Source organism: Calonectris borealis, chromosome 7, assembly GCF_964195595.1.
Source record: "Calonectris borealis chromosome 7, bCalBor7.hap1.2, whole genome shotgun sequence".
In the NCBI taxonomy this organism is placed as follows: Eukaryota; Metazoa; Chordata; class Aves; order Procellariiformes; family Procellariidae; genus Calonectris; species Calonectris borealis.
The window spans coordinates 12,568,392-12,586,777 of record NC_134318.1 but is presented as its reverse complement, the minus strand read 5'-3'; the positions used below and the strand labels follow the sequence as shown (position 1 = coordinate 12,586,777).

At 36.6% G+C, this 18,386-nt stretch overlaps 1 protein-coding gene across 2 annotated transcripts in view; it reads left to right on the top strand.

Moving 5' to 3' along the window:
- GRID1 (glutamate ionotropic receptor delta type subunit 1) overlaps nucleotides 1-18,386 on the top strand; it is a 542,454-nt gene that overhangs the window by 432,974 nt on the left and 91,094 nt on the right. For both annotated transcript variants that reach the window (XM_075154298.1, XM_075154299.1), the window contains exons 7-8: nucleotides 6,063-6,224; nucleotides 7,582-7,701. In XM_075154298.1, coding sequence (XP_075010399.1) covers nucleotides 6,063-6,224; nucleotides 7,582-7,701 — 282 coding nt within the window. The remainder of the gene's footprint in view (nucleotides 1-6,062; nucleotides 6,225-7,581; nucleotides 7,702-18,386) is intronic.

Here is an 18,386-nt window from a genome sequence, read left to right as displayed (position 1 = left end):
GGTGTCCTCTGGACATGTGTGATTTTGTGAGCATCTGGAGGCTAGAACCCCAGGTACATTCTGGAGCAAGCTCAGACTCTCTCTTTTGATTGCTGGAGTTCTCTATAATTATTTCATTGAATTTTTGTTCAGTGCTCTATCAGGACAACAGAGACTAGAAGAAAGGGTCAATACCTCCATTTTTCATGTTTTATTGCCTCTGAAATCTAGGTTGCACCCATATTTATTTATAAATGAGGTAGGGTAAAATGATAATCTTATACTCTGTTTTGCAATTTCAATATTACCTCTTGTCCTCCTGTCCGACTCTTGTGTTCAGTTTTCTTTATCAAATGTCTCCTGCTAGACTTTCCCTGGACACTTAGTGTTAGCTGTGCCAAATTCTTGAGACGTTTAGTGAGCGAAGCCAATGCCTGTGGCTAACAAGCTTGAGCATTACAGGGTAATCTGGGCCTTGTATTAGTGTTAACATGTTGTTATAAAACACACTAAGAAAACACTCATAATTATGATAAATAGTCATAATAAATAGCTGGACAGTAAGCATTCAGAGAATAGAAACTGTAGGTAGGGAAAAGTGAGATGTGTAACTAAGTAAAAAGCGGAAAAAAAAAAAAAAAAGGAAAGAAAAGCTGCTTATCAATTAAAAAAAAAAGATTCTGAGAGTGCAGTCTTCCAAAGAAACCTTTGGAAGCCCTATTGTTTGAGATATTTAAAACGAGAATGGGCAAAGCACTAAATAATACACTAGTTAGATTCCTTGCTGTCAGAAGGCTTGAATAAATATACAATTGAGGTCTGTTTTTCTGTGGTTTTAGGAAAATTTTATTCAGGCTTTCATTTGCCTCAGTGATAATAAATAGCTTTTTGGAAGTTTGAAGCTGACATTTGAGTCTTTAATGAATGTTTGGTTTTTGACTCTGGTTTTCTCATGAATGCCAGACTGCTGGCTGTGATTTTATTCTCCATGAGCAGCGAAGCATGTATTTTAAACATAGGCATTCACACAAAGTCTCACAATGGGCTCTGCAAACCAATTTAAGAAAATGAAATAGGTCAAATTTTCAGTCTCTCCACTCTAACAATATCCTTGTAAGCATGCCGTTATCCCATAAGTAAACCATCGATCTTCACTGCTCCTAGTAAGATGCATCCTGTCATTAGAGACACAAGTGCGTAACTGTGCTTGGCAGTGTTTGAACTTTGAAAATTGAAACGCAGTTTTAGGGCACGCTGGTGCGTGCATACGCAAGCACAATGATATCACTCCCCAGGCAGCAAGCATTTTGCTGCTGGCAGGCTGCGCTCGGTCTGAGCTCCTCTTCCATCTGCTTCGTCCTTGGAGCTGACTGCTGTGGCTACTCACAGGGTAATTTTGGCAGCAGGAGGGTGCAGATGCCCAGCTTGGGAACGAGTTTTTGAAGCAGTGGCATCTGGGTGTCAGCTTGTCATCCCAGCTGGTTTCTTCAGCGGTCTTGTCTGGCTAGACTTCTGGTTCTGCTGGCAACTCAGAAGTTGGGGTCAGTCTTTGAGGCTTGCTGGTCTTCCCAGCAGAGCACTTGTCTATGATCAGTGCCTCTGAAGGAGCTAAAAGCTATCTTCATATATAATTTTAAAAGTAAAATCACTCTGGAACATCTCATGAAATTCACATAAAAACCCCTATAAAATGACATTTAATAATGTGATAGGGAGAGATTTCCATTCTTATTGAAAATTTCTGCTTTGCTCTACTTTCTTCATTGCAAAATAAAGGTTCATAAAGTCTAGAACAATTTTCAGAAGATATACCAGAACGCCTAAAATTACTCATGTACAGAGTGTACTCTTTAATATATCGGTGAAACAGTCACCATCATTCTTACAGCAGATAGATCAAAGGGCATTTCAGTCACAATACCTCCAGCTCTTACAGTTGTCAGCAATGAAGTGAAAGAGGAACTGAAAATTACTGTTTCTTCCTCCAAACAGGACAGAAATGAAACACTTTGTTCTAATCTAGGAATTTTTGTTATATGAAGGGGAATCCCTGCAGGCACTGTTTCCCCTGTGAATATATAAATAGTGGAAATAAAAAATGCTCCAGAGCTTAGAAAACCCACAGTAGCCAAGTACATTGCCTTGTTTTTTCTTCTCTCTTGCTTTGCTACCAATTCTGAATGCTGCCTGAAGACTAATCTTTAAATTTACTATTTTTTCATGCCTCTGACAGCACTGGTGGAAACAGAGTATAGCTGATCCCTCGGGTATCTCACAAATTCCTTTTCAGTGGTCATGTTCAGAGGGAGTTTGATAGTTAGCTGAAAATTAAAATATGTGTGCAGTTGCAGTAACAAATGTATACAGGCTTTGTCCACTGAACCCTTTTTCTTTTCACAGCACCACTATTCTGGAGGTTACAGCAAACTCATGTTGCAAATACAATCTATTACATATGCAGATTGTGCTGTATTAAAATGAATATAATAGAAAATAAAGGAAATTATTATAGCCCTGGATTTACTGTGAGATCAGGTCAGAATTTCTGTGTCTTATTTTAAGTAACTTTTTTCTACAAGAAAATGCATGCGTAGTAATGAATTCAGGTAGAAAGTGAATATTATTTTGAGAAGAGGAGCATATTTGAAGCGTTTAAGTAGTCTAATTTTTCTACCTCTGAAAAGAATTAGGAATAAAGAAGATAAAAATATACCTCACAGTAATTTAATAATATATCTTACTGTGGGTATTGAAGGAATCAGCTGTTCAGCTACACTCACACAGCACTACTCAGGCATCAGATTAGATCTGGTTCCGTAATTCTGTTTTCTAGTATAAAGCCCATTTGGGATTAGGCAAAGACATTCAATCTGTACTACTGTGGATGTTCAGGAGCTGGGTTTTGCTCTGCACAATGTGAATGATCAAAAGGACATTATTTTTAAAGTTACCAAGATATTTTTGGTTGTTCTTGATTATTTTTTGCACTTCAAAGAAGTGACTCTTGACCTAGAGGACTACCAAAACAATACTATCATGTGAACATCCTGCCTTCTCTTGTTTTAAATAAACACACTGTCTACACACTGAATTTTGATCACTGTGCAAAACCAGATGCTTTGAGTCATGCTTTATAAGTTTTAAAGTCCGCCCTTAATAGGGTGGACTTCTGTAGTTTGTGTTAATTTATGGCTTAACTAGCAGACTGAACAAACATAATATTAAAAAAAGAGATGTGGTTTTCTTAATATTACAAATCCAGCCTTGGTTGTGGAGGTTTTGCTGCTGTTTTCCTAGCTTGCATATTTTCTATTCTAAAAAGGAAGTGTTGATTGTGTGAATAAAATTCAACTTACTCTTCCATAGGATATTGACCCTTCAGTGAGTACAGGGTAAAATGTAGTAATGTATGCATGTCATTTTTACTGGAGTAAATACTCAGAGTATGATTATATGAAAAAAGGAATTTTGCTGATTAAAAAGTACCATATACTCATTTTTTGGATGAGGGTTTCAGTAGAAGAGAACTGGAGTGGCAAAATCCAGTGGATAACTGTGTACAACAGGACATGCACAATATTCTTTCCATGGCAAAAGGTAACTTGCTGCATACTCTGCAACATTTTCTTCTGCCTTGGTACATATCTTCAGATGTATGACAGAAGGACATAAGTAGTGGAAAACTACTCTTCTGCAGACCCTTTCTTGGCGTCACTCAGTTTATATCATTCTTTCAAAAGAAAATAATGAAACAATAGTGATACAAAATCCGTTATAGGTCTAACTGGACTATGAGGATTAGGTTGGTAAACATGAGATTGTTTTGTTTTGCTCTACAGCATAAGGTAATTTGAGTTGGATGCATGGTCATGTAGCCTAAGATCCTCAAAAGCAGTTCTCTCGAGCTTTCAGTACATTATACATGCAGAACCCTGGCGGCTTCTCTAAGAGCAAAAAAACTAAAAAGAGAAGGAAAGCAGTGTACCCAAGTACATCTTATATTTTGCCCTAGAGCTCTCTGCTAGCAAACCAAACAAACTGTTTTTGGGAATGAGGCTGCAGGTTTCCAGAACTGAAAAAGAACAGTGCCAAACTGAGAAAATGCAAAGCATTTCTGATTTGTGGTGGTTCCAAGGCAACAGACAATGAGTTGTCAGTTAAAAGTGAGGGTGGAAAGTCAAATTCAATGGGGAGCAAGGAGGATCATGATGGCACATAAGAAATGGCATTCTTCCTCATGCATGTAAAATCTACTTCTAAGCAAGTGGGTTTTGTGGTGTGTGGTTTGGGGTTTTGTTTTTATTTTTTTTTTTTTTGTGGAGAGGAGCTTAACACAGAAGAGGAAAAGTGCCCTTTTGAATAATAAGGATTCGCTTGTTTGATTTATTTGAAAGTTGTTTGGAAAATATCTGCAGAGAAGGGAAACAAATGCAACTGAGCAGAAGAGACTTAGTTGCTGGGACTCCTATTAACTTTTTAATTACTTGCTTTTCTTAAAAAGAGAGGAAATCTGGAAAGTACCTGTTTTGGAAACTCTTTTAAAAGGAAAAGGATTAACTGGATAAAATAACAAATATAGGGAATGTGGACTGCTTGTTCAGGAAGGCTGGAAAGAAAAGAAGAGAAAGAAGTGGCAATGCCAGATGGGAGAGATTCTCATAGGTTTTGCATTATTTTTGCATTAAGATCCCTTTTTATGTTTAGTCACTTAAATAAGTGGGTATCCTCAACTTCTTTTTTGTGGATTTTCTTCCTATTTTGATTCTTTCAAAATGAATTTTTGATTATGTATCTTTTGTTCAGATTTACTTATACTAGAAGATTTTTCAAAGCGCCTAGGTTCTCAATTTATGTCAAACTCCAGATTATGGAACATGAAACATTTTGTTTCTGAAGATTAGGATCTTAAGATATGAGAAATTTACTTGGAGCCAGTGATGCAACAGTAATATATATTTAAACTTACACAGCTGAGTGACATTTTAATAGAAAGTATGCAGCTGCATTAACTTCCACGTGTAGTCCTTTCCTGGGCTCTAGGCACCATTTTCTATGGTGAATTAGAGAAGTCCAAAAGATAAATAGCAAATTAGTGGATCACCATGAGTAAAGCCTTCAGCTAGGAGAATATTGTTTTAATAATAATAAAAAAAAGCTGTATCTGGCAACTAATTTTAACTGGAGATTAGAGTTCAATAAAGAGTAAATCAATACCCATGAATCTGTGCATAGGTTTGAAGGAGAGTGCATGTAAACTCTGGAAACAGGTGGAGAGTATCTATTTTTTTAAAATCACTTCTCTCAGCCAACTTCCACTGCTAAAGTTTTACCACTTGCAGTGGGTGCCGCTCCATGTCAAAGATCTGATCTTGTATTGCTGGCCGTGTCTTGGTTTGAAAAATGAAATACATAGTTGAGTGTTACTAGTGTGGTGTTCTTACTAGAGCCTTTCTCATCAATTATTGTTCTCTTTATCTCTCATGTAAATTGAAAAATAAGGAGGTTAAAATCAATAGCTCCAGAGAAAGTAGAATAGTCACCAGTCCCCCGTATATTTGGTGGAGAGATGATAAGACCAAAATAATACTGTCATTTCTCCTCTCTTTGTTCTAAACAGTTGCATTAGTATTATATTTTGCTGTGCCAGAAATTACCGAGGAGATTGCTTAAACAAAAAGAACAAGAACTTCATTCCATTCTATCTTTTTCTCCTTGCTGAAAGGACTGACAAAGTAGCAATCCTTGTCTTTCATTGATAGATAGCTGTACTCCTTCTATAGCTTCAATTTATATTTGAACTGCCATCTCTTATGTCTTCACAGCACTGCATTGCAGTGGTGTAGGTAATGCACTGGCAATGCAACGGTGCCAGAGTCCCTTGGCCAAAGGGAAAGAAGGTGGGAGTGAGCACTGGTATTTGCCTGAATTGCCTTGACTGTTGAACATGTGAAACAGACCCAGCTTTTAGTTTTTACTTATGTATTCTTTTGTTTTGTTTTGTTTTGTTTGTTTGCTGGTCTTTATAGTTTTTTCGAAAGGGTGCTCAAATAAACAGAGAGGCTCATTCTCATTATTGTTTGCAGGTTTCCAACCTGTACCTGTATGACAGTGTGCTCATGCTGGCCAATGCTTTCCACAGAAAACTGGAGGACAGGAAATGGCACAGCATGGCAAGTCTGAACTGCATGAGGAAATCCACCAAACCTTGGAATGGAGGACGATCCATGCTAGAGACTATTAAGAAGGTGAGAATAGACAAACCACAATGGTGTGAACAATTGAAAGAGTTGCTTCATTTCTACTTGAGATTAGCTTTTGAAGAGGTTTTTGACCTCTATTCAACTTTTCTTTGATTTATTACAAGCAAGTGATTTACAACTACCAGGAATGATCTACAGCTATTAAACAAGCAAATGATTTATTACAAACAAATTACACACTCTGCAGTGTTGCTCCAGCGGTATGTGTTCTACTCCTGTTGTTCTCTTAGCTACCTTCTGTGGAGGTAGTGAGATTAGGAATTGCCATACAAATTGATGTGTGCATGCATCATAATAATTGCCCCAAGAGAACTTAAGGAGCTCGAGGGGCCAACCAACGATAAGGTTTAAGACTTATGTTCCATTTACTACAGCTCAACTAGCTTTGTAAGTTAGCTGAGCATTGGTAAGTACCTATTTGTGTACTGTAGCCCAGAGCAAGAGGGATCTGATTTAGCTAAGTTGTTACTAACAGTTATACTGTCTTGCAGCATGTTGAATTATTCAAATATGGATAGCACTGTGGCTTTGCAGATGCATGGTAACTTCTTGTATTAAAATTATTTGATCACAGATACTAGTGGAAAAAATACTTATTTTTTACTGTATTAACTGTAGCAATCATTTGGGAAAAAAACCCTGTTTCCCCATATATATTGATGAAATAGTTTTCCTCTAGTAAAATGATGCAATTTGATCAAGTGTTATGTTATGCTCTGACCAGTCCTAATGACACCATCCTTTGTTGCTAAATTAATTCAAACTTTAGTGTCATTTCAAGCTTCTTTGCTACAAACCCAAAATCAAACTCTGTGATACTTTCACAGAGAGGTTTTAATAATACTTAAAATTTTATCTTTTCTTCATACCTCTCTTGGGAGCACAGCAGGCATACTTTTTCTTTTGGACTTGGAGTTCAAGCCTTAGAATTCAACCCCAGAACTGAACCTGCTGCCCTCAGTTACACTGAAAGGGCTGTTGTGTCACGGTCCACCAAGGTCCTTCTTCTTTTCTTTGGGGTCTGGGCTCTGTGAACAATGAAGACCTGATGGCTTTTTTCCACAATATGCAGTGGATGTGTTAGTGCTAAAGTAATTTTCTCAAAAAAAAAAAAAAAAAGAAAAAAAAAAAAGAAAAAAAAAGAAAACAAAAAAAGAAAAAAAAAGAAGTCGTCGTCGTCTTTTGTCTGGCGCTATGTTTGAGCTATTGAAAAACATGTAATTGCCATATTTAAGTTCACTGTAAACATTTTCAAAGCAGATTTGGCATACCTTTGATGAAGAGGAGTGTTTATAAAGGCAAATTTGTTCTATTCTAAAATTTCTGAAACTTATTTCCTTAGGGCCATATAACTGGGCTTACTGGTGTTATGGAGTTCAGAGAAGATGGCGCCAATCCGTATGTTCAATTTGAAATACTGGGCACTAGCTACAGCGAAACATTTGGCAAAGATGTGCGGAGGGTAAAGATATGCTGCTTCTTTCTCTCTTTTGTTTTCCTCTGAATAATATACATTCTACTTCACAGGAGAAAATCTTATTCTTTAAGAATGAATTAATGTTACACTGCAGAAGAAATTTACTATAAGAGAAATATTTTCTAATGCTTTACAGACTTAAATCTTGAAAGCTAATTTTATATTGGTAGGCAGGAGTCCTGCAAGTTGTTTCCACATGTGCAGTAATGATGCAGTGCCATAACAACACTGTGAATATAATAGTGAAGACTGCACAATTCTGCTCATGTATTTTATTGTTATTAGGATATAATGGATGTAACTGGCACTTGTCTTACTAAGGAAACTAACTGAGAATATAAATTACCTAAACACACAAAGATGTTTCAAAGTATAGCTGCTGCAAGAATTTGAGATAAATAAAAATCTCTAGAGAAGATAATTTCCAAAATGGATGTTGCTATATCGTGTAAAGTAAAGGATGACTTGTCAATGGTAGCTGGTGGAACAAGGACTGATGGGGATTAGAAGGCAGTTAGAGTGGTTTCATGGGGTTACTAACATAAATTGTCATGGGCTGAGAAGGCTACCTTGAACATGTTAATGCAGAGGGGATGCTCCAAAAATACCTGAAACTCTCAATTGAACAGTGAGGTTCTGACTGGAACCTAAGCTACAAAATGTCCCTAAACTGGTCAACTGGTTGAAATACAGACATTACCACTGTATGGTCAACGCGTCCTACATTAAGCAGAGCTGAACAAAGAGGATTCCGTGAAGAATTAAAATTTATGACGTTTTTTATTTTCATTTGACCATTGGTTTCCTGTGTTTTCTTTTGATTCACCTGAATTACATGAGTCTAAATGGAAAAACAAGCAAAGAACTTGTGTTTACATTATCATCTTAAACAGCTAAACCTGAGATTCTTTCAGAGTCTAATTTGGCACGAGGATTCTCGACAGGGAACCAAAGGCTTGCAATATCTATTAGAAAGTCAACAGAAGGAAGAGAAATATTTGAAATGCATAAAGATCTAGGAGATATAATTGAAAAACTTCTGTTGCCAAAAAATGTCTCTGACTACTTCAGATTGGCTAGGAACCCTCATGTATTGTAATGACCAGAAAATGCTATTTCTCAGTCCACTTTCATTTCTAGAAGATTTCTACTGCAAATGAGGAACTCCAAGTTCCAAACGCTACCCGGATTATGAAAAATTATCTTAATTTTGGAAACAGTGTTGCCTATTTAATAGGCAGGAGGTCTAGGAAGCAGTTCCGGTTCATAAACAGAAGTACGCACCGCACTTTATGCACAAGTATGCAAAACAGAAGTATCCGGTGCCATGTGGGATGCTGTGGACTATCCTACTGTGTTTCCAGCTGCCACTACAGAAAAGCATGAGTGTCCTGTCAGTGCTGTGTTATCCCCAGCAGATGGATGCCATGGGGCATTTGAATTTGGTTCCATTTTGTTACAGAATTCCCAAGTCACTTTGAGTAAGTCACATAATCGCTTTATGCTTCGATTTACCTTTCAGTAAAATTGGCATGATTACCACTCAGAACAGGTTTGAGGCCTTAAAGGGAAATTATGATGTGTGAGTATACATTATTTTTTTTTTTCTAATGTACATTTTACTTATGGTAACACATATACAAAAGCTCTCACCTCAGTATGTGTAGCAAACTGACCAAATTGAGATACCCAGATGTGTGAAGTGGAGATAGCTAAAATATCACTTAAAAGGGACCACAAGGCAAAGAAATAGGTAAAATGACTAAATGGGAAAATGACTAAAATGGCTAAACTGATATAATACTGATGACTTTTGATCCTTAATGTGCTACTTTGGGATTAGGTGGTTAATATAGGAAGGCTTAACTCTTTGGATGTTAAATGCAGAACATTATACCATTCCCAAAATGAAAGAAAGTATAATTCTAAATAGGTAAAAAGCTACTGGCTGTGGAATACTACTTTGAGCTAAAATGAAGTTCTGAAAATGATCCTTTTAGCCTAATATATAGAGTGAGTAAAAAGTCAGCAATATGCTAGAGAAATCTGTAGAAGAACTTGGAAGAGATGATATTTCTTAGAGCAAAATTACCATGAAACTACTGGTATTCAATTATTTAGACAGCCTGACTTTTTATTATTGCAGCAAAAATATGTTACAGCTCAGAAGTACTTTTAAAAACTCAGAAAGTCATGCTTGTCTCGTTTATATTACTTGACTGAGAGATCAATTCTGATTTATTGTCAGTTGTTTCCATATCAGCCTTTCCTCAGATTTAGCTGTGGAGGAACATATTTTTGCTGAAAAAGAAGGTTCTTTCTGCATGGTTTTCTTTTGCTCTGTATGGAGAGCATCTGTATCTGTTCATCCCTGCCCTGACCTTAGAAAAAACCTTTGCACTTAGGATCTGTGACAGTGTAGGGCAAAAGAATATAACATTGAGTATTGAGCCTTAGAGGGAATCCAGCCAAAACTAGTGTACTTTTAATACTCAACATCCCTTAGAAAGTTTCTTGGGGATCATTTCCACCAGAAAGACTCCTAGGAAGATTTCCAAGATAGTAACCCAAATCTGGCAGGAATTTTCAGGGCCTTTCTGTAGAGGCATCTTGATTCTTCCCAGTTGCCCTGAGATCTGGTCTTTCTGCAGACAATTGTTCCTTCCACTAGCTGTGATTGAGTTATGGGTGCAAGTAAATATATGTATTTGCTCCCTTAGTATACCTTCTCCTTTATTCCACAAGTCTAACACCATATTTTTGTGGTAAAGGCTGATAGTGGTTTTTGTGTGTTTTGTTTGCGTGTTTTCTTTTTCCTGTGTTTGGGTGTACTTTAGTGAAAGGGAAACTTCAGAAAATGCTCTAATTTCTTTGGTTAAAACATAAAAGAACAGGGTATGTCCCTTAAGGTATACTACCTTGCTTTACAAGAGGCTTAGATGATTGCCTTCTCTTCACTGTGTGTATGTAGAGGTTGAGAAAGCATAGTGTGTTCATGCTTAAAAAAAAGAGATCAGCGTGGTGACTTACCAGGGCATTTGAAAGTTGAAGGATAAGAATGTCAGAAAAGGCTTAAATGCCTAGTGCTTGACGATTGCCAGTATGATTTATGTCCCTAATGTCCGTAAACACCTTCAAAAATAGCAACTTGAGTATCTGTATATTTAAAAAAAGAAGAAAAAGAACTGGATATAAAGAGATAAGGGAACTGTAAAAAGTATAAAATATAACAGAATCAACTAAAAAGAAAAAGAAACTTTAATAGCTGGCGCTACACTAATGTTTTAAATTGAATGAAATTTGAGTGAAAGAGAGAATGAGAGAAACACAGAGGAAGTGTAACTTAGAAAAACAAGAAAAATTGGTATAAAGTATTCAGGTGGAGTGTATGGAGCAAAAGGAATGAGACTAATAGCCTATTACGATCAAAACCCTTTGAGACTTTTGGCATTTGCATTTGTAGCAGATAAAAGCCCCTTTCTTCTCATTTCACGTCTTATGTCCACCTCCCATGCTAAGGGTGTATGCATCAAATTCAGCACCAGCCTTAATTGCTGTAACTGCTGGGTTACTCACCATGGAATGGTCTTCCTCTGAAATTAGAGTTATCAACATGCTTCTTTTTTTTCTTTTTTAAATTCTTATTTATTAGTCCTTCATGAATTTTTTTACCTACATGGATATGTAAAGCCTGTCTTGTATGTTTACATTTTTATGTCTTCTACCTCAAGCTTCCTGAGCCTTTGGTTCATTCCCAGCACTGGCAGTGGCTGGGGGTGCTCGTTATGTCATTTTGCTTCATTGGCTCACTGTCCCCATCTCTAGCATGGTGTTGAGGGTACTTGCCTGCTTTATACAAAGTTTTGAAGTCTGGTAGAAGAAAAGGACTCTAGCAAAAACATTTAGCTGTTAACATTAAGAAATTGAATGAACCAGTATTAAAAACTGTATATTCCTAATTGTATGAGAGACCATCCCTTCAGAGCTTGTTTGGAATTGTCAATGGAGAACTATGTCCCACTTCCACAGTACAGGGGACATGAAGTAGGAAAGGAGGTCAGGACTACATTAATTCCCTCCTTATTGACCATCTATATTTTAGTTCTTATTAATGAAAGCCTTGCTGGAACTTTCAGAACATCTGAGCTGGTTCGTATTTCTGATGTTTCTGCACTTGGGTGGATTCCGCACAATATAATAATGATCCAGCCGTGAGAGCAAAAATAAGGGAGCCAGGCCTCCACGGTGGTATTCCTAACAACTCACTAACACCGTGAGCTCTGGAGGTGTAAACCTATTTGCTCTTGTTTGACTATGTATGCAGAGAATACCGTAACAACTAACTGCCCTTGAAGGCTTAGTTAGATAACGACTGTAAGGAGCTTTATGATTATCTTCATCCTTGGCAGGAAGATCTTGTGTAAGTGTGAAATGATGTTGTTATTTAGTTTATTTTATGACACGAATCATATCTTTTATAAAGCAATCTGCAATTCTTTCCCAAGCTGGCTGTAATGAAGGCAGAATTAATGGTTTACATGCATGCTGTATTTCACAAGAAACATTCTGTTCAAAATGATAACATTTACAATTGGTTTTTCACTTCTGTCAGTTGGTATGTTTTCATTTTTTTAAATTAGATTTTCTCGAAATATCATCTGCTCCATAAACAGTCATACTTGTTTCCTCCAGCACTTCTGAGGCAGATTGCAGAAGTCACTGTAAGTAGTTTTGTGATGTTTCACAGTTGTTGAAACCCCATGTTTGAAGTCTGATACAGTGCTTTAATTGGGATTGTTACTTTTAGACAGAATCTCATCATTATCATGATGAGAAATCCTATGCTTCTTATTCATTGCAAAAAGGAACTGTATTTTTAGGGGTCTGCAGTATTAAGTGCTTTCATCTGCAAGAATATTGCCAATACTGCCAACATCATATGCTGCTAAAAGATATATACTGAAGAGAATTATCTTAGGTGGTTACTACTGTAATTGAATCAGTTTTACTCATATGGAAAAATACATAAGTACATTGCCTGAGTTTAGCCGTAAACCAGATGCCTGCCTCCTGTTTGAGCACTTCATAAACATGCACTTGGGTATAGTAATTTGGTTTAATCTGTGTTGCCAAGGTACCTTTCAGCTGAAATGTAAGACTGAAGTCTTGGCTACTTGTGATCACTAAAGAGCCCCTGTTACCTTGCAAAGGGAAAGGCTAATAGTCCTCTCATTCTGGGTAAAATACAATTTCCGCCTATTTATATTTGGTTTAACTTTCTCTTTCTGCTTGAGTTGATTGAGTGTCATGGTAGAATAATTTGGAAAAAGAGTATTGCGATTCACCCTATAAATATATTGTGTCAAACTGAAGAAAAATCTGAAGTATTTTACTCAAAATTATAAACCTCCTTCATTTTCTGATTGTAATTTTCCATACAAGATGGATGGGAGGAGTAAAAATAAATGCATTCCTTGAAAATTCTGTAAGTTGAATTATTCATGGTGAAAAATACAGCTGAACGTATCAGAAATGGCTATGATCAATTTTTAAACTATAGAAGAATACTAGAGAAGACACATGGTGAACCTGAGTGTTTTTTTCTGAAATGAAGAGGGGTCCCTGTTTGCCCAAGTTCTGCAAATTGTGGGGGTTTTTTGTAATTGAAATATTTTATTTTCTGTATGCTTTCATTGTAAAATTATGGCTGAATTAATACACTCACTAACTGAAAGGTAAGCAAGTTTAGAAATGCATTTTTTTTTGCAATTATGTGATACATAGTTCTTTTTCAGTTTTTTTATTTTATTTTATGTTTTTGGAAAACATTGCCAATGGGACCCATGCTTTTGCATAAACTGTTACTTCTATTTGCAAACACAAAATGCTGTATGTATTTGCAAATTATACCAGTGTCAACCCTGAGTAAAAGGGATGTCTTGCAAATTTCAGTTGGAATTCCTCCAAGCATAAGATCATGCTGGTCTTCTCCTTTGGAAGACTGTTCGGCTGTTTATATGACATTTTCACAGCATGAAGCTTGAGGCTAGATTTAAAAAAGCAGCCATATCTGAGTTATGAGCGGGGCCAGGATACCTACAGCAATTAGGATGCTGCTGAAGTTTCCACAGCCCACATGCCCCACTGCCTGTATGTTTAGAAATTCTCTTTAATTCATAAGTCACATACTATGTCATACTTACCAGATTATAATGAATCTTGGGTATAACATTCTCTTTTTTTAACACGTATGCAATATTGCATAAAATTGGGATGTTAGGAGTGTTAAAATTGGCCTTCTAAAACCAGTTACATCTTTAATTATGGAGCTTTCCTCAAAGCTCCTATAATTTATTGATAGATCCTAGGAGAGTATTCAAATGGGATGAAGAGAAAGCCCCTTTCTGTAGCTCAGCTCATGAACAATTCTGTGCTCAAGTGTGCACACTGAAGAAAAGTGTATTTCCATAGGGAAACAGGTCAAGATTTTCTGAGCTTAACACCAACAGAAAATAGACAGTATTTGAAAAAAGCTTCTTTTTACCTTTTTGGAAATCCAAAGACAGAGATCATTTGCTATTCTCTTTTGCACAGCATCAATCCTGAACAAAGGCAATAAACCTACTACTCCAGAAAAGGGGCATAATCTTTCTTTTTTTTTATTTCCTCCCCTAAGAAATATCTTTGAACCATGGCTGCTGTTTAAAAATCACACCAAAATTAGAAGAACTTTCTGTTGAGTGTTAGACTAGCTTTTTTAGCATAATGTTTGTTTAGCAAAATCACTTTGAAAGATATTAATGATAATGCTAAAATACAAGCTCAATTATTTTAACTAACAAATCAAGATGTCATCTTGGCTTTCATAAGTACATAAACTAAGGAGTTCTAACATCTCTTGATTTGTAGCATGATTTCAGTGTCGAGGACAGTTGCAAGGACTGTATGTTGAGGGAGACCATGCACAGATTCCTTTCTGTAGTGTTTGAAATGCATTTAATTCTTCCAATTATTGTTGTTGTCTTATATCATTTGGTAAACTGCAAATACATGTAGGTACCAAGAATAGTTTATGAAGTAATTTATTTCAGCAGTAATTTTAAAACGCAGGATAACTATGTTGTCTTCGTCTGTATATTGCTCTGATATATTCAGTATGACAAAAAGTGGATGTTTAAATACAGGTAGTTAAGCTATTTGGCCATGCTACATCATAGTTTTGTTAAGAAAAATGACAAAATTTTATGGTTTCTGTTTAGTCCTATTAAAAGAAACAACAGAAATAGAAGTTATTTAAAATTCCCCTTCTATTTTTGCTTTTATTTCTACCATTTCATGACAGGTTATATTACTGTATACCAGTAAACACTTTCACATGCAGGTTTTCAACAGACAAGTTTAATGGCAAGATATCTTAGAGGTCAGCCCAAATGTGGGACATGAAGAACTTCTGTGTCACAAAGTGCCACAAACTATCTGACTTGCTTTGGCTTGGTTCCTTAATTTCATTATACTTAAAAAAAGAACAACCTTAATTTCTCAACTTACTCTTTTGGAAACATGCATGCAAAAGGGCATCAGAGTTTTGATTAAACCTCTTTGTCCGTATTGGCTAATTCACTGAAATACTAGTATTTGGCAGAGATTGCCTGCTGGAGTTCCAGTTCCTGGCAGAGCTGCCGTTAAATTGAGGACTTTCTGTTTTCAGACCACACAGAAAACACCCAGTTTTACCTTAAAATAGGTACAATCTATAATCAGTGTGAGCCTGTGTCAAGGAAAGAATTCTAAAATATGCCTGGTCGAGTACCACAATATCTCTTGCTATAGAAGTGAATGAATTTATATACTTGGGTAAAATACACAGACGTCACAAAATAAAACTTGTTTTCCATTTTGAGACAACATCCTTTTACTGGAATGGAAACAGTATCAGGCATAGATAATAATGCTCAAAATGGAATATTCTTTCTGAGCATGACAATTATGTGACAGGCTATCAGATTATAGTATGTCTGTATTTTTAATATGCTAATGAGTGTGATGTACAAATATATAATAGAGCTCCCCCACAATATGATTGCTAACAGGACACATTTTTAAGTTGTATGTTGGCAACAAAATATATTTCTTTAAGCAACATATAGTAATATATACATATATTTTAAGTATTTTCCAGCATAAAAGAGGTACATGAGCAGACCACAATAATAATTAAAAATATTGACACTATTTGAAAAGTAAATTGTCGATACGTTGCCATAGGCTGAAATAGCTATTAAATGCAACAACACATTTGAATTCCACTTAGACCCAAGGGGCAAAAAAACACCCAACACCACAAACCCCTTGAATACTGAAGCTTGCCAAAATCCACTTTTGATGGAGATTATTGGGAACGATTTCCAGAGGTTGAATCTGTCAGACGAATCACCCTGTTTGCCCTAGGAAGCCATGCCCTAGCTATTTTAAGTGAAAAATATCGCTGCCACTAGACTGAATGGAAAATGGGATAGAGCTGATTTCTTAGGTGGCTGGATTCCAGGCCATGCAGAGCTTAAAAAAATGTTAATAACCTGAAATTACACCTGGATCTGAAATGGTGAGTAAAGCATTACAAAGAGGAGGTGTACTTTGCTGACAGTGACCATACACACAGCCTTTACTTCATGAAGACAGAGCAGGCTCTAAAAGCATCCTGTTAGTGCAGTGTAAACCAGATAGAAGTGTCATGTAGAAGAGCTGAAGTCAGGTGTCTTAAGTGTCCAAATCACCTTTGCAATCAAAATTCTCTTATGAACAATTATATACCTGTCCTGAAATTAAATTGCAAGTTGTAAAAGCATCTGATTGCGTGCCTTAAGCCCATTAGGTTTTTATAAATACAATTGTACAGAGCATAAAGCATGCAGGATGCCAGTAGAGTATTCTATGAATTTAAGATGCCATGAAGAACTCAGTGATGTAACTCTCTTTCCGTATTCATTATTAACTTTTGTAGTGTGCTTTGAGATCATTGGATGAAGGATGCTATCTATGATCATGTAATTCTTCAAATGCATGAAGTAAATCTCTTTGAAACAGAGTACTTCTTTAATGTAGTAAAACAGCTCCAGCCCGCCAACATCTACTTCACTCGCAACAATATCTTTTCTATGAAAAGGTAAGTTGCAAAGTCCCCTAGAGTTTATTGATGAGGTCTGAAGAACTCGCAGGTATTGGGCTTTGTTGGAAAGTGGATGTAATGAAGAATAAAAAAAAGAATAATCCAGGGACTCTCTGTTATAGTGGAGGAGTTAAGGTGAAATATGCATTATTGACCGAAGCAGGTAGCCAGATACAGGCTTTCTTTTAGGAAAAGAAACAGCATAAAAATAGTTAAACCTGACATCAGTTATTTGCTTTAAAATTGCTTGCCAAGGTCAGTTTCCCTGAATATGACAACAAAGGAGAAGAAAGAGGGCTTGCTTGCTTATAGCAGTAAATTCCTCTCAATGGGAATACCACCGAAAGGTCCCTTCCTAGTGCTTTACTCAGGACAGCGCTTGCACTTGTTCCCGCTGTGTCTGAAGTTTCTGTGCCATCTTGCCTGGTCCTTCTGTTTCTCCTACCATCACAAAACTTTGGGAAAACAAGTGGGAAGGCAAATCCTTTCTCCTACATGTGCTGTTTTTTTGGGGTAATGTGTCTGTGGTGAAAGAGGTGATGACTGTTTTGTGTCATGTAGCTAACAGACTGGTGATTCTATCAGCCTGTCAAGTGACTCATTGGTTTCAGCAGGTTGATCTTTATATCTCCCTGCACTGTTCATCGTAAAGTCTCAAATTCTTAAAATTTTATCCATTGATAAAATTTGGTTACAATGCTATGAGAGAAGTGGGTATGTTTTAAAATAGTTGAGATGATACCATCTAGGGACGGTATCTGGCTGATATCAGTTCTTGGGCATTTGCTTTGTTTTGTTTTTAAGTAAGGACTGTTATCTAAATATACAAGGTGGACAGAGTGCAAAAATAGGTATTCTTTTACAAAGCAAGCTAAAGCTTTCCGAATACAGTGCTTGGGCAGACAGGCAATTGAAGGTACCGAAGCATTTAGTCCCTGGAGCCTTACCAGAAAGTAGTCCTAGACAAGTACAAGAATTGGCAATTGCTTACATGGAGAAAAAAAAGCTAATATCCAGTAACTAGGAGCACGGGTGATATTTAATAGTACGGGAACATTTCAGTTTGAGTAGTTCTAGCACCATCTATAATTTTCTTAAAGCTTTATGTGCAATTTATTCTGCCATAAGATTAATAATACAGGAAGGCATAAGTTAGTAGATGCTTTGCAAGATTGCTGTCTGAGCTGTATTGAATCTAAACTGAGCTCTCTCTCATTCTCTCTACTCACATTCAAGATGCCATTCAATACCAATCTATGGGGCCACTGTAGCTATTTACATTTCAGTAGCACCTGGAAGCTATGGGTTTGTTATACTGAGAGTTGCCCAGGTAGTTAACTATATTATTATTGTGTAATACATAAACCATGTGGTTGTGTGTTCAGAACACACTATTGTAGTTTTGCCATCCTGACGAAAAATGTTATCAAAATCTAAGTTTTGGGACTTCTCCAGGGTGTTTGCTAAGATAGGGATGAATAGTTTTGTGGATCAGGTGTAAGGT